This window comes from Amblyomma mixtum, chromosome 2 (genome assembly GCF_055824585.1).
Source record: "Amblyomma mixtum isolate Tamu chromosome 2, ASM5582458v1, whole genome shotgun sequence".
Classification (NCBI taxonomy): domain Eukaryota; kingdom Metazoa; phylum Arthropoda; class Arachnida; order Ixodida; family Ixodidae; genus Amblyomma; species Amblyomma mixtum.
The window spans coordinates 149051095-149074520 of record NC_143013.1 but is presented as its reverse complement, the minus strand read 5'-3'; the positions used below and the strand labels follow the sequence as shown (position 1 = coordinate 149074520).

The 23426-nt window shown below is 48.4% G+C and overlaps 1 protein-coding gene across 1 annotated transcript; it reads right to left on the bottom strand.

The window, feature by feature from the left end:
* Positions 1 to 604: 604 nt before the first annotated feature.
* On the bottom strand, positions 605 to 23163 carry LOC149361232 (scoloptoxin SSD20-like). Its single transcript, XM_089568028.1, has 4 exons — positions 22925 to 23163; positions 19684 to 19924; positions 4048 to 4164; positions 605 to 796 (listed from the first exon to the last, which is right to left on the bottom strand). Exons 1-4 carry the CDS (start codon positions 23161 to 23163, stop codon positions 635 to 637), a joined length of 759 nt encoding a protein of 252 aa, XP_089424154.1. The 3' UTR covers positions 605 to 634.
* Positions 23164 to 23426: the final 263 nt, after the last annotated feature.

Here is a 23426-nt window from a genome sequence, read left to right as displayed (position 1 = left end):
GTATTAGCCAATCCCCCATGTGGGTATGTGCCATGTTTTAAGAGGAAGAAAAAGAAGGTTCGCGCTACTCCTCCGTCTCCCCCGCCCTGGTCAATCCCCCGCCGTGGGTATGTGCCATTAAGTCTGAGGACATCATCATCATCATCATCCTCCGTCCGGAGAAGAGCAGGACACATGCCAAGAGTGTCTCAGCGAACAAAACGGGGAAACTTGGATGGCGCCACCTTGTGCGCCGCTCCTATAAAAACACTGGGCATGCAATTGTTTGCACTTGTTTTGTGCAAAGAATGGGTTGTTTTATTTGGTCTCGAAACAGCCTCTAACGCGGTAGCCAAAGTTTCATTCCCCCTCTCCCTACAGAGAGACACTGCATTCTCCTATTGAACAGTATATTGCGTTAACTGCTTTAATTGGGCAGGTCCGTCGATTTGAAATAAAAAGGCTCAAAGCCGGCTAGTGCCGCCGCAGGAAACTTGTAGCAGGCTCAAGATATCAGTGCGTATACATTTTTGTGTGCGTAATTGCCAAAAAATAAATGGCTGCCACGACGAGGACCATGGGACGGCTTGAGTTTAAATGCAGATCTTGACGCACGGGTGGCACGTGCTTCGCTGGGTGAACCGCGGGCGTGTGCCTAGGAGGGCTGGCCTCCGTCTACCGAGGCGATGGCCAGGTTGCGGTAGTCCCCGCACGCAGTGTACTCGCCGGGGCTGCTCCTGTGTATCGCCACCACGGTGCCTAGCCACGCGAAGGGCGACAGCTTGTGGCCGCGTTTTTTCAACGCGTACAGAACATCCTGCGAGAGATATCGGAATAAAGTGCGGTTCCACTTTCAATTCCTTCTGTTTTAGCAATGCACCTGCACTGTGATCCCTGTCCTCGTTCCACTCTCCGCTCGTTGACGAGCAGAAGACCTTTCAGGTACGTTTTCTTGGTCGCCTCCTGTGACTTAAAGCCCTCTTGTGAGGTTCTGAGGCACCGCAGGGGACTGCGGGAGTTTGCTGCGACACGCTGCTTTCGTCAATGCACAAGATGTCAGATCAAGGCAGAAGAAATTCGGGGGACACTTAAGATCCATCTTAAGGTACGACACATTATCGTTAATGGGTCCTTTCAACGGCCCAGTGTCCTGTTAAAGATTCACTTAGCAGACACGGGCACTTCCGGACAAGATGCAAAAATCCTCCCTTAAAAAAAGTCGAACGAACGTCCCTCGATTATCTGGAGGTAGGTTGTTTGACTCGCGAAACGAAGGTGACAGGTTTGATTGGAATCTAATTATCCCAGTTTTCTTTTCAGCGCAATTAATTTGCTTTACATTCTCAAACGCCATAATAATGTACGAATCATTTTGCAAATTAAACTGACAATTTTTATAATGTTCTATTAAAGGGCAGCTGCAGCACTTTTTTGAGAATTTCGCGACATTCAAGTATTCAAATCTATGCAGGCTGGAGGTAAAGCATGCCCAGTGTTTTTGCACTAGCATTTAAAATAGTGATGTAATCGACGATTGCATTTTGCGCTTCTTCTCAATGCACCGGAGGAGCGCAGGGAAACTTAGCTGTGACGTCACGGAAGGTATGATTTCAAATTACCGCTGTCATCCCCCACACACTGCCCTGACGCTTTAGACGCTGCCAAACAACTCTCGGCAAGGTTCGCCTTCGGTGACGCTGTCTTTTTTCCTTCAAAGCAGGCGTTTGTGCATTGGAAATGTACCGATACCTTCAATTACGTCATCATGCGCCCCCCACTTGGCGTTGTGCACTGCAGAGAAGCTTAAAGGGCGTCCATATTTTAATCAGCGATTAGTTCACTATTTCAAGTGCTAGCCCAAAAAGACTTCGCATGCTTTACGTGTAAGTTTCACACATTCGACCCTCTTAAGCTCGTTGATTTCTAAAACCTATGCAGTTTCCCTTTAACCTTTCAATTAGGCAGCTACCCGTGTGACGTCAAGACCTTCCAGACCAATCCGTATTTTCTGGACACACCAACCAGGACGCCAGGTTGTACGCTTAACAGGATCCTTCTCGTTATCGCGTTAAAACTACAGCTCTAAAATACCGCAAGCCGTATTTTTAGAGAAAGACATTTGCAAGAAACTGTCAACCACATTGTACTGAATTCGCTTGCAGAAAAAAAGCCAGGTGTGTGCATAGTTGTCATAAAAAACGAAAGAACTGCATCTCCTGGGGCGTATTACAGAATACAAAGCCTAATCGCTATTATAAATGTGAAATGGCATCACAAAGCTGACTTTCACCACTAGCATCGCACATATGGCGTGTTTGCGTTCACATACACCAGTGTGCACTTAACTATATTTTTTTTTTTTTGCGGCCCGAGAGACCAAACCACATGCCGACGACTAGGAGCGCTGCTTGACATTTCAACCTGCGTCTCACTAGGGAGAAGTAGCGCGCTTTTTCGTCGAATCTATGGAGCTGCTTTTAGTCTCCCGGAGTCCACGTCCACCCAGTCTCTCCTCGCACTTGGCCTTCACAACACAGCTCGAGAGATCACTGAAGCTCCCGCTCTCTCCGCATCTGTACGACCATTTCTCGCTCACCTCGGCCTTCGGTCCTCCGCCCAGTTTTCTCGCTTCCCTAACTACTCGTCTTGCTCCTTGCGCTCATCGCTGGTCGTCGCTCCCATCCCGGTCCGTATGCAGCCCGTCCTTAATGCTGGCCGCCGCATGGCCCGTGTTCGTAACTGCAACGTCGCTAAGGGTCCTTTGACACGGTCACATACGCAGACGCTGGCGCCTAACCCGCCCTACCTGCTTTCAACTCGGGTGTAATCGATCGCCTCGGTCGCCTACTCACGGCTGCCACCATTCACTCCTCGAGTCCTCATGTGGCCGAGGAACTCGCAGTGGCCCTCGCCATCATCCTCCATAGCTCCGCTCCTGTGACTATATCTTGTCTGACCACGTTTCTGCTTGCAGCAGCGTCCGCGATCTCACTGCAGACCGCACTGTTGTGCGAGTCCTCCGTCAACTAACTCCAAATCCTTCATATACCACCCTTATAGGGAGGCCTGGGAGACGGCGTTGCTCAGCTGCCATGACCGACAGTCCCAACGGACCTTGGTCGTCAGGGTGCGAGTGGCGTTAGACGCCATTGGGGCTCCGGAACAGGACATCCACCTAGAGTTATGAGGACCTGGGCCAATAGGGCCTCAGCCTAAACACCTCCTGGCACATAGTCAATGAATCTTTAGCACCATCACCACCTAGCTGCGCGAGTTTCGCCTCACACTCTGGTCTGGAAACCGCGTCACATGGCTCTTGAGGGAGATCAAAAGTCGCATGTCTCGTCCCGCGCTCTTTATTACCGGGCTAACTTCCCTTCGGCCGCCTCCTCTGAACCGGAACTTTTTTCGACGCCATACCCGCGGTCTGCTCCGAGATTCTGCAGCATGTTCGCTCCCAACGCCCCCAATACCCCTTGCTCACCCTTGCCTCCGCCGAAAGGAGTCCACTTCCCTTCGCCAACTTCAAACGGGCACCGACACTAACCTCCAGCGCTACTACCCCCTTTACCCTGATTGATCAGAGCCAGCTGGTCGCCCGGGCTGCAGCGACCACGAGGGCCGCTGGAGCCCTGGACAAAGGGCTCCACTCCCAGACCGAACTCCTCCGCAACCTTACAAATAAATATATTTTCCACCACCATCCCACTGTTTTTCGCACTAACGGCGACCAGGCCGCAGTTGCTACTTCCTATTCATGCGAAAGCATTACTATTCCCATTAAAAGCATAGCCGACGGCATGTGTTAGTTTGTTCTTCTGTGTTAATGTGTGTGCTAGCAGACGTAACAGAAAATCCCAGCAATGGCAAGAAAAATCGGGTGACGTCATCAAGCGGCCGTAGGACGCACACAGCAAGCCTAGCACCGTCATTTCAGACAATCATAAACATGTTCCCAACTGGCGGACCTAAGTGTGTCCCCAGTTTTCCCTACTACACTCGCACCAAAAGTGTGGGCAACGGTTTGTCGTACAGCTTACATGCGCTAGACGGACGGGTGGCGCTTACCAGATCTGCCGTCTCCTCGTGTTGAACGACGTCACGCGGGAATAGCTGGTTGTGCAGGCGCCCCGCGTCGATAGCCTCCTTCACGGTGTGCTCCATCCACAGGCTGCGCGTCAGCACCTGCGCCGGCAGCGTGAAAACTACTCGCACATTCTTCGCACGAGCTGCTCTTGCGGCAACATTCAACTAAAAGAGAACATAGTTTGGCCTCTCCGGCATCAGTTTTTAGCGGCCATCTCTTTGCAACAAGGTCAAAAAATTCAAGGGGGCACTTTGTGTGACCTAAAGTGCGGTGAGGCGGAAGCCTTAAGCGCGGTGTTGCTGCTTGTGTCACTGATGTGCGGTTAAGACGTAAAGCTTGGCCTCTAAGAGTGGAACCCGACAGCGTCTTGCAACGCTGCCAGGGAGTCCAAAGAACGCCATCGCTCGTTCGGCTGTAAGCCTTGCTCGTCGGTGAAATGGTTTTTGAGGAGAGGAAATCTATCTGTCTCGCATATCTCGGCGGACACCTGAACCTCGCCGTAAGGGAAGGGAGGAAGATGGGAGTGAACTAAGACACCGTATTCACTAGGCGCGCCTTTGTTCATTTCAAACCTTCATGCGTGCAGGCATGGCGGAGCAATAAAGACAAAAAAAGAAAATGCTGGCATGGCGGAGTCGTTAGCGTGCTCGTCTCGCAATCCTGAGACCCTGGTTCGATGCCAATTCCTACACTGCTTTTTTATCTTTCTGGTCTGACTAAAAAGGCTAATTAGGCTAATTGGTTAATTAACTGATTAACTAAACTAAGTCACACTTACTTGGAGCATCACTATACCATCCCTTTAAATGGCAGCATGGTTACTAGGCAAAGAACAATTGGCTCCCTTTTGAAATTCGCGCACTGTGACGTCACGACCATTTCGACCAATTGAAAAGCGTGATATTTCTGTCGAAAACTTCTGCTTACAACGATGAGGCATTAAAGGCTTCGGCCTTAGTAAGCCTGTTATTGTCAGCGCAACTGCCACTGCTCCTTGTGGGAGTTCACGTGACGAGCAGCGCGAGTTACATTGTTCCCATATGGCGCACTTGGGTTCTAAAAAGAGGGATTGATGTTCTAACTCCAAAACCCCACATTTAGGAATTTCAGGTCGACTCAATGGCGTCACTGTCTTGTCCATTAGTACGTATAGACCTTCGCGTCGTGCTCTCGCCGCGTGTCACTGCATCGTCAATGTGCACCGTTCGTCAACACAGAAACAGTTGCACCAGCCTTCACCGCGCGTGCAGCGTAACTCATCTGGGGCTAGTTCTGCCTCGCCGTAGCTCCGGTAGGTACACGAGTTGACCACTGCTCAACCTTGTTGGGTAAGACGCAGAACCCATGACGGCCACTTCTAGCTATTGCGCTGGCAACGCGAGAGGCAACTGCTGTACACGAGAGGGAACGGGGTGGCCCATGTGTGACGTGACTGTGTGTTTTCACCCAGCAGGAAACGCTGTCCCACCTAAAGTAATGTCACATATGACGTAGTTACTTGATAAAATCGGAAGCGTTGACACTCACTAGTGTTCAAATGGCCTATAAACAGTGCTTCCTGGAAAAAATATCAAAATCTACAAAGGTCGCGCCCAGGCAGTACTCCAATTCTTGTGACAACGTACTACCGGCAGAGCCACTACATGAACACAAGCCACCTGTGAGACGCCGCAACTCTTCGCCGGCGTTCAGTGGTGTGAGCCGCCTTCCAGCCTAAAACTACTGCACTCCGATTTCGATCTCGGAACCTTCCGCTATATCTACGAAGAAGTGTTAGTGCTGCAAAACGCAACGTACAACAACTACCGAAAAATGGGAGAGCTTTGAAATGGAAAGGGAGGGAGCTGCACATTTTGATCACGTGGCAGTCCCACGACCCACACAACCTCGAAGGTGCAGCATGTGGGACGTAAGAAGTGAAGCAGCTAGGAGTAATGCGGAGTGAGGGGAGGGCCTAGAGAAAGAGCCTCCTGCACCTATCGCACTAGATGGCGTCAACACCTGCAGGGGAGATCTCAATGAAGCAGCGAGCATTCATTGTTATGATTACCTCACTATCCATTGCAGGACCTAGGCTCCTGCCACTTATCGCAAAATAGCCGGGTCCCCCGCCAGCTGCTGCCTTCTTGTCTCGGAAACAACCCCAATCACACCCGACAAACAGACTTCCTGCCGCCCCCTGCTATGTTCGCCTCTTTATGAGACCGTTAGAAGTCTTTGATCCGGATCACATTCCTCGCCCATGCCGATATCTTCAGGTTGACTTTGTCTGGGATGTCATTAACTGGCCTTTCTTTCAGACCCGCTCTGCTCTCTTCCTGGCCCTTTGCGTTACACCCACCCTTTTCCTTCCCGTAGCTCACTGCCTAGGTCTCGTCTCCGTTCTTTCTTCTGATTTGCATGGTTTGGCGCTATTTTTTGCCGAATGAAGTATCCAACATCTAGCCCAAGAATGTGTTAATGCAGTACGCAGTCCTTAATTTTCTTTAGAACTTTTTCGTTTCCTTCCAAGTTTCCGTCCCAAAGATGAGCACTGTCAAGATAAAAAAATTGGGGGACGCTTGAGCTTCACCATTAAGAGTGGAATGCGACAGCGTGTTGCAGCGGTGCCAGGGATTCCGCGGAACGCCATCGCCCGTTCCGCGCGATGCCTTGCCCGTTGGACAAATCGCTCGGAGTCCTTCGAAGGCCACTCAAAACAGCCCATCCGCCTCCTGAAGAGATAACGAATGGGCTGCAGGAGCGCTGCTGCCTGAATTGGCCGTTGTCCGTCTCCGTTGGGATTGTAATTATAGATGAAATGAAAGGCGCACTAGCCTTCACACATATCAGTGGACACCTCAACCGTGCCATGAGAGAAGGGAGGACGTTTGTAGGGAAATAAAAAAGAAAGAGAAGCCGCAGTGAAGGTTTTCGTCTTCGTTGGCATCGCATTCGTTGACCACAACAACACACAGACACGTAAACCACAGGCGCTCGGGCGGCATGAGTTCCATGGCATCGCAATGGTTGACACCCGCACGAAACATGACGCGCACATGTCTGGTCATCGTTACCTGCCCGTCTGAAGCCCGAAGAGATCGCGAAGGGTTGCACCCGCGCTGCCGGCCGCAGGGGTGAAACCGTCGTGTTAGCGCCGGGCTTCACGTTCGGAACAGTTGACGCCTTCAAAGGTTTCCTCCAAATTCTAATCCACAACCCCTGTGCGTTGTCAGTGCACGGAACTTCAGGTCACCGAAATCAACGAAGCCCTCCACTACGGCGTCCCTCATAGCCTGAGTCGCTTTGGCACGTAGAACTCCATAAGCCCAAAATGAATCAGAATAGTCATTAGTGACCCTAAAACCGAAAACGGTCATAACACCACCTATCGCATGAAAGTAGAGATGAATGTAGCTTAGCTTGCGCTGAGCTACTTTCATCTCTACTTTCATCTCTCTTTCAGCTTTACTTTCATCTCTACAACATAGACGGAGCTGCTGTGCTACAGCTCATGGCCACTAATTGAAATGCCTTGTACAGTAGAACGCGATTGTTATCGGGTCGCGTTTCAAGATTCGCATACTCGTAATTACTCTCTACGCATCAGTAGACAAACACACTTCGCTAAGTCAAAGACCTCAACGCATTACCTAGGCGCACTTTTATTCCGTTCGAACCAACGAGCCTTGTTAGCATGTCTCATCTTTTCTTTATATAATGCAGTGTACGCTCCAAGGCACAAAGATTCCTTTCTGATCCAGCCATTTTTTTAACCCTAAAGTCCCAGTGTGAAGCTTAAATAAGAACGTTTTAACCCCTGCCGGAACCTTCATCCTCCGCACTCTCTTTTTAAAGTACATTCAAGTACTTTTAAGTACATTCTACATCCCTGATGTTGAAACACAGGTATTTGTATTTCTGTTTGCATTTTTGCCTGGTGTGGAAGAATACAGTGATCTGTACAACGGATCGGAGAGAATTACATCGCACAAATCCTTGTACAATTTTTTCCTCTTCACATTCAACAAGTAATCTAAAAAGAAACGTGCCGTCAAGAAATGGCAAGCTAATACCACTTCTCGTAAAAACCCGTGGGTACCTACTGAAATGCGGTCAGCAGACACTACAATACCCGGGAGAGATTGCCCTAGGCGTAAGTGATAGAGAATATGGAGGAACGGATCTCTTATGTCTCTGAAAAACATGAAACATTTTATTAATTGGCGCAAGAACAGACGCGCTAGACCAAGTCCTCCACCACCCATCCTCCGAAAGAGGTTGGTCCTGCTTGTCCGTTCCCATGAAGATCCACACACAAAAACAGCGAAAATTCTATGCAGCTTCTGCACATCAACCCTTGAACAATGTAACATTTGAAGAACATACATTTGCAGAACATTTGAAGAAGATTACATACCGCGGCTTAAGCAAACATTGACCACTGCCATGATTTTCAGTTATCGGCTTTCTCTTTCAGTTCACAGATTTGCTTCCTCCAGTACGGGCCACTGTGCGGGTAGAACTCAAGAGGGGCTCCTAGGTAGCTGACAGGGGTCGTAACAAATTTCACGCCGGCGAAAGTGAAGTACCAGGTGTCTCTGGCCAGGCCTCAAGCCACAACCCCAGGCACTTGCTCCGGTTAACAACGCTCTCACTGACAGAACGTCAACTGGTCCGAACATGGAGTCCGGTGCTATCACGACTGCGGGCTGCAGCGTCGGTGCAACCTTTCGCGACCTCTTCAGGCTAATCTGCATGGCCTAGTCTGCAGCACTTCTACCATTCTTCAAAGTTAATCAATGGGTAACGATAATTAACGCTTTTTATTTAATGACTGCAGGAATGAAGCTTCGATTTACAATTCGTATACCATTTTGAAGTAATGTTCAACGGGCTCGGAAGGCAACAGCAGTTTAGGATAGATAGCCAAGCAATGAAATTGGTAAGGTAAAACATATCAGGTTTTTCTTTCTTTAACCTGAGATTTTTCTTTCAAATTCCGTGGGAGATACGACAATACAGTTCGTGCAGGTAGATTCTGCAGCGTAACGGACATAACTTACTGAATAAACCTCCCTAATCAAATGAACAATTAACAAAAATTAGTTCGTTTCGCCTGCGGATAGTCCTCCTATATCGGATGTAGAGATCAGTGAGGAAGGGGTCCTGAATTTGCTCTTGAATATAGACACCGAAAAGAGTCCAGGCCGAGATGGAATCCCGAATGAATTTTTATATAGATATGCAGAGTGGACCTCCAAATTTCTAGCTAAAATTTTTCAGTCGTCTGTCAACACTGGTTGTGTTCCCATTGCTTGGAAAAATGCGAAAATAGTGCCTGTGCCTGTGCTTAAAAGTGGTCCTACTTCGAACGTTGAGAATTAGACCTATTTCCCTCATTTGTGCTTGCTCTAAGATACTTGAACATATAGTCTACAAACATTTATTAACTTACCTTGACTGTAATAATTTGTTATTTGCTAATCAGCATGGCTTTCGCAAGGGACTTTCCACAAACACACAACTCACTGAAACTGTACACGACATCTGCTTGTCAATTAATTCCCGTATGCAAACAGACATAGTATTTTTAGATTTCGCAAAAGCGTTTGATAAAGTCTTGCACCCTAAACTGTTACTTAAAATCAGATGTATATTTAAAAATGAAACGATAACTAAGTGATTTACGTCCTATCTTTCCTGTCGAGCACAGTATGTTCAAGTTCATGCTCATAAATCCAGCATTAGTCCAGTAGACTCCGGCGTTCCGCAGGGCAGCGTCCTGGGCCCGCTCCTGTTTTTGATTTTCATCAATGACTTGCCTAACTAACTCAGTGTACCGGTCCGATTGTATGCAAACGACTGCAGCATTTAAAAACAAATTGGTACTCTGGAAGATCATGTTGAACTAAATCTAAATTTGCAAAAAATCAACGAATGGTGCAAAAGGTGGCAGATGGTATTAAATCCAAATAAAACAGTTTTTATGACCATTACAAGAAAGAAAACAATCTCAGATTATAGTTATAGTATCACTGATAGAATAATAACCAGGGTCAATAAATACAAATATCTTAGATTAACACTTACTTCTGACTTACGTTGGAATTCACACATAGATTATACATGTTCCAAGGCCTCAAAAGCACTCTGGAGCCTCAGACGAAATATGTATAGTGCAACCCCTTCAATCAAATGTCTGGTTTTTAAGCGCTTGATAAGGCCCATTCTCGAATATAGAAAAATTGTTTGGGACCCCCACATTGCATTCAATTGCTCTAAGCTGGAAAGAATTCAGCGTCTCGGTGCTAGGTTTATATTTGATAGGTACCGACATTCTGATTCTCCAACGTCTTTGTGTAAACGTGCTGATTTGGAAGCGCTCGATTTTAGAACCAAATGTGACAGGCTCAAGTTTCTTTTTCAGATTATTAATCGCAGCTTGAAAATAAACCATTCAAAGTACTTTGAAATTAAAACTGGAGAAATATCACGCCATCGTCACAGCTTGTACATACCAATGCCCAGAGTCCGGAATGATTGCTTTAAATTTAGTTTTTTCCAAAGAACCATTAAGGAATGAAATATGCTACCAAACTCTGTTGTCACCACACAATCACTTAGGGAATTTTTAGATAAGCTGCATGATGTTTTATTGTCTACATGAAATATATGCCAGTGTTTTATTTTTTGTATAAGTGGTGAACGCTTTATGTACCGAATTTTGTGCCCGTTTCAATGTTTGTGTTTTTGCAATTTTTTATACCTCATTATCCACTCCTGTTATAGCCCGTAATCTGGGCAGACAGTATAAATAAATGAAGTGAAAATGAAATGAATGAATTTCGAACGTCAAAAAAATTGTTTGAAAGCTCGTTGAGTTGTCTATCCCACATTTACCATTTTTAAAATAGTGCCGCTGCGCACATTATCGTCGTGGAGATCACGTTCCCGGCTTCTACGTCACAAAATACACAATTGTCGTCTGCATTTGCTGCCTTCTAAAGGCAACAGACGCCATTTTAAAAACGTTCACAGAGGCAGAGCCATCTTATCGAGCTTTCAAATGCGTATTTGTGACGTTGGATAATTCAAACCACGTTGCCTATAAAGGAAGCTTAAAATTTTGGCTCACTCTCGTGTTAAAATCCTTCAATTTCGCGATATAATCTTGGCCCCTAAGATATTTTGGGCTCCAGGGTTCCTTTTTAGCCGCTGAAACTGCGCGCGCTTTCTTCAGGGCGGCTGGGTGCGTACGGGCGGTGGTGGTGGTGAAAAACATTTATTGCGTATTAAAATTTTAGACAGGTGATTGTGGTAGGGTACTATTGGCGCTTTCCACTCAATACTAGGTGCAGCCCCTATTCCGGGGACCCACTAGCAAGCAACACCGCCCGCGTTCTCAGAACCAAGGCCTTTTGAGTCTTTAGGTCTTGACAGCCGAGCAGGGCACATGGGTCGGCGCACTATGAGTGCACTCATATCGCCTCACTCACACTGACACTCACGTCTGTGAGTGTGAGTGTTGGTGAGCGGTTGTGAGTGTGAACGGACGTGAGTGTGAGTGCGAGTCAGTTGATGTCAGCATGGGTGGTCATGAGTGTGAGAGTGGATGTGAGTGTTAGTGGAGATGAGTGTGAGTGCGAGTGGGTAGATGTGAGCGTTAGTAGAGGTGAGTGGTGAGGTTACATGATTGATGAACAGATGTGAGTGGACAGGTGTGGCAATGAGTGGTTGTGAGTGGATGTGAGTGGCAATGACTGGATTTGAGTGGTGGGTGGACGCGACAGCGAAGTCGGTCGCGTGAGTTTCGCGACGACGATACCCGCTTAGCTATTTTCATGTTGTTGACAGCTGAGGGAAGCAAATATTCACTACTGAGGGCGCTCGAGGCAGCATAAGGCATCATGCCGGTGTCTTTGGACAACCGAAGCAGAGGATTCCGCTGGCACAGGAGCGGCAATCTTTCGTTGCTTTTGTAGTTCACCGTTGGCACGGGAGCAGGCTCTTCACGAATGCAATGAGCCGCTACGAGTTTTCTGAGATCTTCTATCAAATTTCGCTTTGCCAGTCATGAAAATATAGATAGATGTCTCTTGCCACGCTCCCCGCACTGCCCGATTTCATATACACAAGAGTTACAATGCTTACTACTGAAACAACGACTATCCGCTTCTCGGCAATAACTACTGTAAGATGGAATTTCGAGTGCTGCAGTGGACTCAGGTTTGTTTCCTGTGCCCAGGTGTCCGCATTGCAAAGCTGTGCTCTGGCCGTAATTTGTTGACTGGGCCGGACTCGCGCGAAAACCTGACCTACTTGGCCCAGCTCTTGAACTGCACAAGCCCGACTCCAGCCAGGAAAGGACGCGAAAACCAAGTGCGCTTTTCGGTAACGCCAGAGGATTCTTGTTTCCGTCATGTACTTGAAGGAGGTCAGCGTCGCAAATCAAGGATGTGGTTTTTATTTTTTTTCATGCATAGCATCAGACATGGTGATGCCTTTGACGCCCAAGAAGATATGCAAGCTAACAATGCGACAACTGGGGCTAGTTGGTATTTCATTTTTTGAGCTATAGTAGAAATGAGCTGAGTATAAAGAGAACGACACGAGACAAGACCGGACGATGCGCTTCGTACAGTCTTGTCTCGTGTTGTTCTTTTTATTCTCGGCGCATTTCTATTACAGCTCAGAAAGAGATATCCAAAATGGTAATATTTGATGTTTTAATTAGCGCGAGAAATGATTGTTCCGTGCCGATGGTGATAGTGAAGCTCATGGTGTTGTGCATTGATTGGCGCGCCCGGGTTCATGATAAAGGAATGCCCATTGGGTATTTTTTCTCCCCTCCGCACAACTGCAGAGAAGGGGGTGAGTCTCACTCGCTACCCAGCGGGATGAGAGGAGCCAAACAGCGGAGGATTCTGAGAATAAGGGAAAGGTCAAATCCCCTCCAGGAACGTATACGTCAGGTCGCATCCCTCTGTACGTTCTTGCGGCAAGGCGGATCCGCGTCGCGTCGCGTGGCTTTTGTCCTATGTCTATGGCGGTGCGCGTTGACAGCTTGAGGCGCGGTCAACAGGACATTGCCACGCTAGCTGCAGGCATGAAGACTGTTTGTAAGTGAGGGTACTGAACAGATGGGCCTTGAGGTGACTTTCCTAGAACCAGGCTTTACCAGAGGTTGAAACAACCTGCACTGTGGGAAAGCGAGAATGTTCGCGAAGCTTGCGGGAGGAAGGGAGAATCCTACGAAATCTTGATGATGGAAAGTGTACGTATTTTTAGAGTGTTTGTCGAGATGAGTTATCCTCTTTCCAAAGTCATTTATTGGCTGTGTTGTTCTCTCCCAATTGCTGATTGGTGATGTTTTCCTTTCCCCAATGATTTATTGGGTGGATGCTTGTAGAGTTACCTGATTGGTTACTGTCCCCACCGAGGTCGGGACAGATTTTAAAACCAGCTGCTCTGGTGGGACCGAGGGCTGGTTTCGTCACATAAAACTACGAGTCAGTTAAATGTAAGTTGTCTGCTTGCTTGTATCTTTCTTTATTGTATTAATTGTTAATAAAAAGCTTACCTTTCTAGAAGTGTCCTCTAGCAACGTGATTGAGCAATATCGAATCGGCAAGACGTCAAGCATTCTTCAATAATCATCATCAACGTAATTTCCCTCTACAAGGCTCAGAGGGAAACTCAACTGTGATGAAACGTTGCGGCGATTTTCGGCAGTGGATATTCGGCAGTGAAATTAGCCGCATCATTTTTGATTGGTTGGACGCACAAATCGCACTTCATATTTATGTACTCTCGAGACGATATGAAATATAATAAAATGGAGAGTTGAGCTAGTTGAGCTAGTCCTGTTGTCTTCTTTCTTTGTCCCTTGTCTGAGCGCTGTTTTTTCCCAGCAATATAAAATACAGTGTCTTTGAGCATTGCCACCGTTTCACTCGAAAAGAAACTACAAAAGAAAAGCAGTACAAGCGAATGAAAGCTAATAACAATCAAGCTAGGGTGACAGTTTTCATTTCGCCTAAAATTATCACGCCAGCGAGTGCTGCTGGGCAAAGTGCCAGTACCGAGAAGACAGCGAAGAAAAAAACTCTCGACTGACGCTACAGTCAACATTGTGACCAGAAGAGAAAAGAACACTGAGGGCGGCGAGCGGAAGGGGGAAAGGAGCTTTTCATAAGCAGGTCGAAATGTGCCGGCATGCTCAACACTGGACTGTGCTCGTAGAACAGGAAAGAGTTAAAAATTAGGCTCCCCCACGCTCTCCCCCGAATAAAAAAAAAAGCTTTTTTGTGGTCACGAAAACGCAACTGTTAACTTCTGTTTGCACGCACCGATTTCAGCAACCCAACCCGCACTGATATCTGGACAGCTTGAAGTATCCTTTGAACCGGGTTCTACGATTTCTTCCTAAAACTTCTAGATAGCGCTTTTTCCCAGTAAATTGTGTTGTGTTGGGTTTAATGGCACATAGCCAGCTAAGTTTTTCCCAGTAAAGTCCTATTGTTTCAGAAAGGCGTCCGCTACAAAATGGCTCACAAGTTAGCTGCATACGCATCATCCGTGAACGGCGTCGAGAAGCAATCTGGTTGAATGTAAACATCCCCTAATACCACGCAGATGCGCAAGTGGTCTGGGCACGCACTGGCCTCAAACACACCGCGCTGGCTTGTAATACCTCCTTCAGTCAGCATTATGTGCAATGCAGAAAACGGACTGCACTGCAGACATGTCCCTAGATCGGTCACACATAGTAAACTTAGGAGGTGTTGTAAATGGATTGATAACGGCAACGCTCCCTAGCGTCCTTATTACGCTGTGAAATCCTCGATTTGCGGCCTATTCCAGCCATTTCCCTTTCCGTGAGGAAATCACACAATCGTTTGAAAAGCATGCTCCATTTTCAATGCCGCGAAAAGTATTCGTAGTAGCCACTTGACTCCAATATGTTCATGCGGAGACACGGAACGTCGCTGTCAAGACCAAATATTGGTAATTAGACACCATCCAAGACTATTGTCAAGGCAAACTCATTATTGTTGCTTAGACACCATCACAAGCGCGCACAAGGAATGTGTGGTGTCCCCTTCAAACGTCTAACCCCCTAATCGCCAAGTCTACCCCATAAATTTACTCTCTCGGAGCTGTTCCGTCATTGTTTACAGGGTAGTGCTATGGCCAAGCAGGTATTTTAACGGCTGAAGACTCATGATGTTGCGTTCGAAGAACTGCTTACTGGGCGGGTAATTTCGAGGCAATCTTTTCAGGTTCTTTTTTGCAGTGACAGTAGCCACAAAACAAATATGTCACATTTTCTGGGGTCTAGAGAGAATGGAAATCACTCTGGAAGCGCGATGTTACATTGATGCTTCAGCGACGCCAGCTTCAGTGACGCCTGTTTTCACCCTTACCAGGATGAAAACAGAATTCGGAAGTGGCATCCCTTAAGATGGAATAACTGTTTTGCGTGAGTGGCTGCTAAGCGAGTAGCCGGGTCTCTTGTACCCCTTCGTCCCATTCGCGTCTCAGTGTGATGTTGTTCTGCAATGCTTAGGTGTAGGCTCCCGTTCTATTGTAGCCATAGCATTGCTCTCACAAGAGCTTTGACGGCATGCTGTACTCCGCCGAAACGTTTCTTGTTGTGCCCCTTTGAAAGCATTGATAAACCGCTGCCTTTTATGACGAGTGTGGTGCGTCACTGGGCGGGCGGAACCCTTGCTCGCGGACCCCGTTTCCTGGAAGGCGAGGCCTTCAAATAAAAAAACTGATGAGTTAATTTTGTTCACTCGCTAATTATTTATCTCTACCAGGTATCTATGTCCGCGATGACGTATAATCCATAAGCTTAAAAAAAATTGTGCAGATAAAAAAAACACCTCGTATTCTGAGGACAGGTAGTGGCGGCAGATCCGTGTCAGGAGAGATTGACTATAAGAAAAAAATAAGAATTTAATTTTAGTGCAGTGCACTTAGCAGACACTCTTGATCACGAATAGCGGTTGAACGCTGTCCCTCAAATGAAAAATATACGACAGCTGTATTTTACCGGTACTTAAGGGAGTTGGAATGGAGGGGCGGTGGCGGCGAGTGCGGGAACGTGGAGGCTAGCGACAAGGGCTGAACTGAAATCTAGGCAGTGCGAGCCATGGAAACGAGATATTAGGTGTAACGTTAATAAACGGGGAAAAGGCACCGTGGGTTAGGAAAAAAAACGTGAGTCAGTGATAAGCTGGCGGAAATCAAAATCAAGAATTGGCCATTGGCGGGCCATGTAATGTGAAGGCAGTATAACCGGTGGTCGTTCCAAGAGAAGACGGACCGCATTCCAAGAAAAAAAAAGCACAGCAACGAGCGGAAGAAAGTGAGTCTGTCGGATGAGATTATGAAGATTGTGGGGATTAGGGGGCAGCAGCTGGCATAGAACTGAGACACTGGAGGGATATTGAGAAAGGCCCTTGCCGTACAGTGCGCGTAGTAGCCAGGCTGGTGATGATGATAAATGCAGTCTTGACTGATGCAATGACAGGAGGACAATAAAGACAGAAGCTAATCCTAATGAGATGCATATTGTTACGTAGCCGTTGGGGCTCGTAACCGAAAGGCTTTAATGGTTGACGTGGACGGCACCGGAGAACAAGCCAAGAGCACCCAGAGGAAGCCGGAACCGATCTTCTTCTTCTTTCACTCGGCGGTGCACGCGACATGCGAAGAGCAGCCGCCTAGTGGCTGCTTGTGGAAATGTGGCATTACCCCCCTCCCTAAAAAAAAAACATCGACCCGATGCATGCGCAAGAAAAGAAGGTAAGAAAAGGAGTTCAGAAGAACATGGCAGAAAATAAGCAGTTCGTAAGCAAGGATGGTGAGAAAATGAACGGTCACAAGAAGCATGCGGTTATGGCGTGGTGGTAGGCTGCTAGCGGTGCTCGCGCGAAAAGTATGGCTTCATTCGCACGACGTGGACGACTTCGGGCTTCTGCTGGCGGCGATGAGAAGTAGAAGAGCCGTCTGGAAGAAGTTCGTATGTGACGTCACTGAGCTGACGGACCACTCTGTACGGACCGAAGTACTGCTTTAGCAGTTTCTCGGAAAGCCCTCGGCGTCGAATCGGAGTCCACACCCACACCATGTCGTCCGGTTCGAAGGTCACTACTCGGTGGCGGTGATTGTAACGCCGAGCGTCTCGGCCTTGCTGGTTCCGGATGCGCAGTCGCGCAAGCTGCCGTGCTTCTTCGGCGCGCTGAGTAAAGTCCTCGGTACCAGCTTCGGAGTCACGACCGTCATGGGGCAACATGGCCTCTAGCATGGTGGACACCTCGCGGCCATACAACAGAGAGAAGGGCGTCATGCGCGTTGTCTCTTGTTGTGCCGTATTGTACGCGAATGTGACGTACGGTAGGATGTCATCCCAAGACCGATGTTCAACGTCCACGTACATAGACAGCATGTCGGCGAGAGTTTTGTTGAGACGTTCGGTAAGGCCATTCGTCTGTGGATGGTAGGCGGTGGATTTACGGTGGGTAGTGCCACTCAGCTGCATGACGGATTCCAGCAGCTTGGCCGTGAAAGCTGTGCCTCGGTCCGTTATGACAACTGACGGGGCGCCGTGCCTGAGGACGATGCGCTCGATGAAAAATTTCGCTGCTTCGGCTGCCGTGCCTCGTTCGAGGGCCTTTGTTTCAGCATAGCGCGTGAGGTAATCGGTAGCGACTATTATCCACCGGTTGCCCGAGGAGGAAGTTGGAAAAGGGCCCAACAAGTCCATGCCAACCTGCTCGAATGGAAGTCCGGGCACTTGGACAGGCTGCAGTAAACCAGCTGGTCTTACAGACGGTATTTTCCGTCGCTGGCAATCGTGGCACGTTCGTACATAGTGGCGCACTGCCGCCGCAAGTTTGGGCCAGTAAAAACTCTTTTGAATGCGAGCCAAAGTTCGAGCATAGCCGAGATGACCGGCGGTGGGCTCATCATGGCATGCCTGCAAGACTTCGTCGCGGAGAGTGTCTGGCACGACGAGGAGATAATCCCTTCCCGTGGGAGAAAAGTTGATCTTGTAGAGCACGTCGTTTAGGAGACAAAACGAGGAGTGCGTTCTGGCGAAGGGACGGGGTACTTCCGTAGTACGCGCTTTCAGGAAGTCGATGAGTGGAGCGAGTCCCGGGTCCTCACGTTGGCGCTGCGAAACAGTGACTGCGTCGACAGTTGCAATAAGAGGGAAGTCGGGCTCTTCGTCTTCGTTCGTCGACTGAATAGGCGAACGGGACAAGCAATCGGCGTCGTTGTGCTGGCGTCCGGACTTATACACGATGGTCATGTCGAACTCTTGTAGACGTAAACTCCAACGTGCAAGGCGTCCGGAGGGATCGCGCAAGTTCGTCAACCAGCAAAGAGAATGATGGTCGCTCACGACCTGGAAGCGGCGGCCATAAAGATACGGGCGAAATTTCATCACTGCCCAGACAACAGCGAGGCACTCTTTCTCGGTGGTGGAATAATTGGTTTCAGCACGAGACAAAGTCCGGCTTGCGTACGCGATTACTCGCTCAGCGCCATCCTGCCACTGTACGAGCACAGCGCCGAGGCCTACGTTGCTTGCATCCGTGTGAACCAGGGTCTCGGCATGGGCATCGAAGTGGGCAAGCACAGGCGTTGTTTGCAAGCGGTGCCGTAATTCATCGAATGCCTTTTGCTGTTCGTCTGTCCAGGCGAAGGTGACATCATCTCGGGTGAGACGCGTCAACGGGGCAGCAATTCGTGAAAAGTTTGCAATGAATCGGCGGTAATAGGCGCAGAGTCCCAAAAAACGCCGGACTGTCTTCTTGTCGGATGGAGTAGGGAAGTTGGCGACGGCTGCAGTTTTGGCGGGATCGGGCTGAACACCTCGACGGCTGACGACGTGGCCCAGGAACAGGAGCTCTTCGTAACCGAAGTGGCACTTTTCAGGTTTTAACGTGAGGCCGGCAGATCTTATAGCCCGTAGCACGGTGGAAAGGCGTTGGAGGTGTTCCTCGAACGTTGGGGAAAACACAATAACGTCGTCCAGATATACTAAACAAGTTTGCCATTTAAGGCCGGATAAGACTGCGTCCATCATTCGCTGGAATGTCGCTGGAGCGGAGCACAATCCAAACGATATACTCCAATCCAGCACAATCCAATATGATATACTAGAAAGCATATGCAAAGCAAAAGACGGACCACCTCAGCTGCAAATCAGAGTAAATCTAAAACGACTTTCAAAGACAAAGCACCGGCTTTGTTACGGTGCTCTGGGTGTTTTATCTACAAATCTCTAAGTCGCGTTCATCTTATGTGCGTTCTACAGAGGTAGGTATTTCGACCCCGGCAATTTCGGAGGGGAAAATACTGCCATCACCGCCGACGAGTTGCTATGGTTCTAAGACACGCGCGCATCCAATAAAGAGCTCGTATGAGTGCTAACTCAGCTATCCTGCCTGTCGTTTCAGACTGTTAACGCCTCTGATTGCAGCCACCAGGCTGATAAAACTTGCACATCCTTCTTCATTTCCCTTGGGAGAATTCCAAGGAGGAAAATCGAAGAGGTGGCTCATAGTGCTCGATAACTGTGCAAGCCCTATTTCTGCAGGAATATGCGATCGTGCCTGTGCAAGTGCGGAGATGATGAGCTGCCCGCCCGTGGCACTGGCCGCGAAGAGGACATCTCCGTGTGCGTCCACCACCACGACGGGGCAGAGCGACGACACGGGCCGCATACCGGCCCGGATGTAGTTGTTGCTGCTCGCCGCTAGGCCGTACACGTTCTTCGCGTCCGGTGTCGAGAAATCGTTCATTTCGTTGTTGTACCAGATGCCAGTCACCTTGGACACCATGTTGGCGCCAAACCTGAACAAGGCACGCAAACGCCACTGCCATTCAAAACCGTGGCTCTGCATAGCGGACTCGCATGCATGTACGCTGTGAACAATAGGTAAGTCACAAATATCACACTACGGCACGGAACACCGGTTATAGGTTTAGCTGCAGGTTTTAAATTCATCATAAGAACTTCGCTTGTAGTGAGTTCAACAAGCCATCTATATTGACTTCCTACGTTTTGTGCTAAAAAAAAAAGTAGGCATTAACCCCGATGGACCACTGGTGGCCTTTTGCTGTGGGAATGCAACCTTAAAAAGCGCTCCCTTGGCGTGCTAACGGAGCCTAACTCCAAGCTCTGTGATTTAGCTGTCATCGCATCATGGCTTTTTATAACGCTTAAATGGGCAGCTGCAGCTTGGTTCTGCACTCTTCACGAAACAACATTTTGCTGAATTATTGGAGGCTTGATTCCCCGGTGGTTACTGCTAAAGCGGCACTGCAGTGCCTAAGCCTGATCCTTGACTGGTGCGTCTGATCGTGCGCTGCATCAACACGCTTCATTTCTTCCAAAGCGTGAAATGTCTTGCATATCACATCTCCTGTGAACAAGGCACCTACGTAAGCAATAGCTGGTCGTGTGGACAAGCAGGCATCTCAGCCTGTGTCCTTTTTACTCGGCACTTTGACAGTAGCCGTAAATGGGATATAATAACTACCACCACTTTTCAAGGGCCTTAGGTGCCGCCGCGGTGGCTCAGCGGTCATGGTGCTCGGCTGCTGACCCAAGAGACGTGGGTTCGATCCCGGCCGCGGCGGCTGGAATTTCTTTGGAGGAGAAATTCTAGAGGCCCGTGTACTGTGCGATGTCAGTGCACGTTAAAGAACCCCAGGTGGTCGAAATTTCCGGAGCCCTCCACTACGGCGTCTCTCATAGCCTTAGTCGCTTTGGGACGTTAAACCCCATAAACCATAAACCATCAAGGGCCTTAGATTTTTCAGGCTGATAACAAAACGCCAGCTGCACAAATAAAACTGTCTTTTGCGGTAATACATTCCGCAGGCCCTTTTAGAGAGCCCGCTACCCACTGCGGATATAACGAAATGAATTTTTAAAAAACACCTGGGGCGACTGAACAACCGCAGCTCGAAAGATTAACTAGTGGTTCATTTTCTTCCTCTTTGCTTATTCCCTCCCCTGTGTGCCACCTCGTCCTCGTCGTATGCGCTGCACCGATAATGTTTACCCAACATGCGTAAGCGTCTACCTTGCTTGTTCCCGCCGCGATCACTATGCTCCGCTTCGGTTTTGCGATCACACCGCCCGCGCGTGTAGGGCATACATATATTACTGCAGACCATTGTTAAGTTATTTTAAATATTAGCGTTTACCCTTCCTGCGTAAAACCCCTGCCTTCCTGCATATCGCATATCGCTTCGTGCATCAAAGGAGATAACAGTTCTCGTTAATTCCGTCACACGATCTCAATTCTTGATCGATTCAGTGTTACACCTGCATCGAGGACATTTTACGGGTGTAATATAATCCCCACTGTTAGTTCAGTCATGTCGCCACTGACCTAGAAAAGGCACATTTACCGGCTGGCCAGCATGAGCAGGGGTACGAGTGCGTAGAGGCTTGGCGAGCGATGCGGGAAGCGGACATGCGATGAAACTATGGCTCTAACTTTAGCCCGGAACGGCATTTCAGACATCGGGGGCCATGGACGAAATTGCTGTTCGAGGAACTCGTGGACAGCCTGGCTTTTTCCCAAAGAGAGGAGTCCAGAAAGGCAAATGCATCGTGTCCACTCCCCGTGTTTTTTTAACAGAGCACGTTGATATTACATTTTCAGAGAAGTCACATTCTCGGGTATAACAATCATCGAAGTCGGACACAACTCAAGAACGAACTAGAAGGTGCCCCTCAAAGGCAGCTCTTCCGCCAATAGCGTCAACCGATTTTTATGACGCCAAGGATAATCCGATTAAGCACTGGTTAATTCCCTTTCACCTGTAACACCCTGCGATGTCAGGCCAGCAGATCCAAGGCGATTATCATCAACAACATGACCAATGGTCCACGCCATTGGTTGGAGGGCTTTGACGGTAATTTTCCACTTCTTTCTTGAGTTTTGCCCGACTGCAGAATTCATTGCGCCCAAGTGGGAACACGGGCGCGCCCAAGCAGCAGCTACAGCGAATGGGCTCCGGTAATGAGCAGCCCACCTAGCTTTTGTAAGGGACGGCCGCTTAAGGACAGCTCCACTCGTTCCCTGTACTATCGGCAGCAAAAGTTTACGGGACGTGGGCATGTGGAAAAAAATTTATTCCGCCGCAGTTGTCCCAAGCCAGTCGCTGAAAAGTATGAAGATGTCAAGAAACATACGTGTTCCTTCCTCTGGTAATAATACCAGGCGATTTGGTCGCGAGGTAGAGCTGTAATAAATGTTCTTCCGAAAACTCGCGTCCCGCAGACTTTTGCTGCCGATAGTACATATTTTAAATATAAAGTTTTGCAGTCAATCAGTCACGGAGGCCTTCGGTTCCTACATACGTAGCCGAAGATGACGCTGTTCACGCACAAAAAACTTTCGTCCAATAGATGTAGAGAAGTGATTGTTCGATGATAAAAAATGGTTGTTATGCAAGACATTTTTTTTATTTTGCGCCTTTTCTTTTGTACTTTGCGCTTCATTGGCTAATTTCACTGTAAGTTCGTTTTGCAGCATTCTCATACATCTTTTTGATAGAAATGTGGCTAATTTTGATCGAATTTCCTCATGCTTTTTTCGAAGTTCACTTTCATGACTATGAATGAGTAAGAAACCGTCTGTATAACTCTTCTCTGACTATATCATCAAAAAAATTTTATTGGTTCGACTGTAGTACGCATAGTGTTCCTAGAAACGAACGAGGACCATGCTGTGCAGGCTCCATTGATGCTGAGACTTCCTTCCGTGTTAACCCCTCGTTGTGTTCCCCATGTCTGCGTTTAACTGTATAGAGGCGACATTGGCGGCCACGTACTCTGTATTAATGCTTGAGACAAGGCAGAGTGCGTCACCGTCGGCCGCTACGATGCAGACATGTCCCGAGCCATGGTCCTCAATGGAGGACAGCTGCAGGCCGTAGTAGCTAACGTCCTCGTGCGGCGACGCCGTGATCAGGTTCAGGGCCACCGCATTCGACTCGTTCATGCTCAGTAGCTTCTTCAGCACGTTCTCCACGGACTGCACGAGAAAGGGCACAGTGTGCTTGGTCACCATCGGAGAGTTTGCCACCAATCAGAAACTTAGCGCGCTGAAAGTAAAGTGAAGCACGGAGCCCGAGACCAAGCCATCGATGCTCTGTATATGAACTCTCGGCCGCGATGGCTGCACAGCGGTTTTTCACATATTAAACTGCAAGTGCGCTGCCATTATTGTTGGTACTGGCGCCGCATTTTGTGATGGCAGAAAAGTAACTGTGCTCGCATGAAAACTGAAGAATGTCTGGTGTAGGTAAGCATAGCCAGAATAGATTTCAGCTG

Coding starts and splice junctions, on each gene's coding strand:
- LOC149361232 (XM_089568028.1), bottom strand. CDS start 23,163: ATGGTGACCAAGCACACTGTGCCCTTTCTCGTGCAGTCCGTGGAGAAC. Junction 19,925..22,924: donor GTCTCAAGCATTAATACAGA/GTACGTGGCCGC, acceptor TGCCTTGTTCAG/GTTTGGCGCCAACATGGTGT. Junction 797..4,047: donor ACGAGGAGACGGCAGATCTG/GTAAGCGCCACC, acceptor TATCTCTCGCAG/GATGTTCTGTACGCGTTGAA.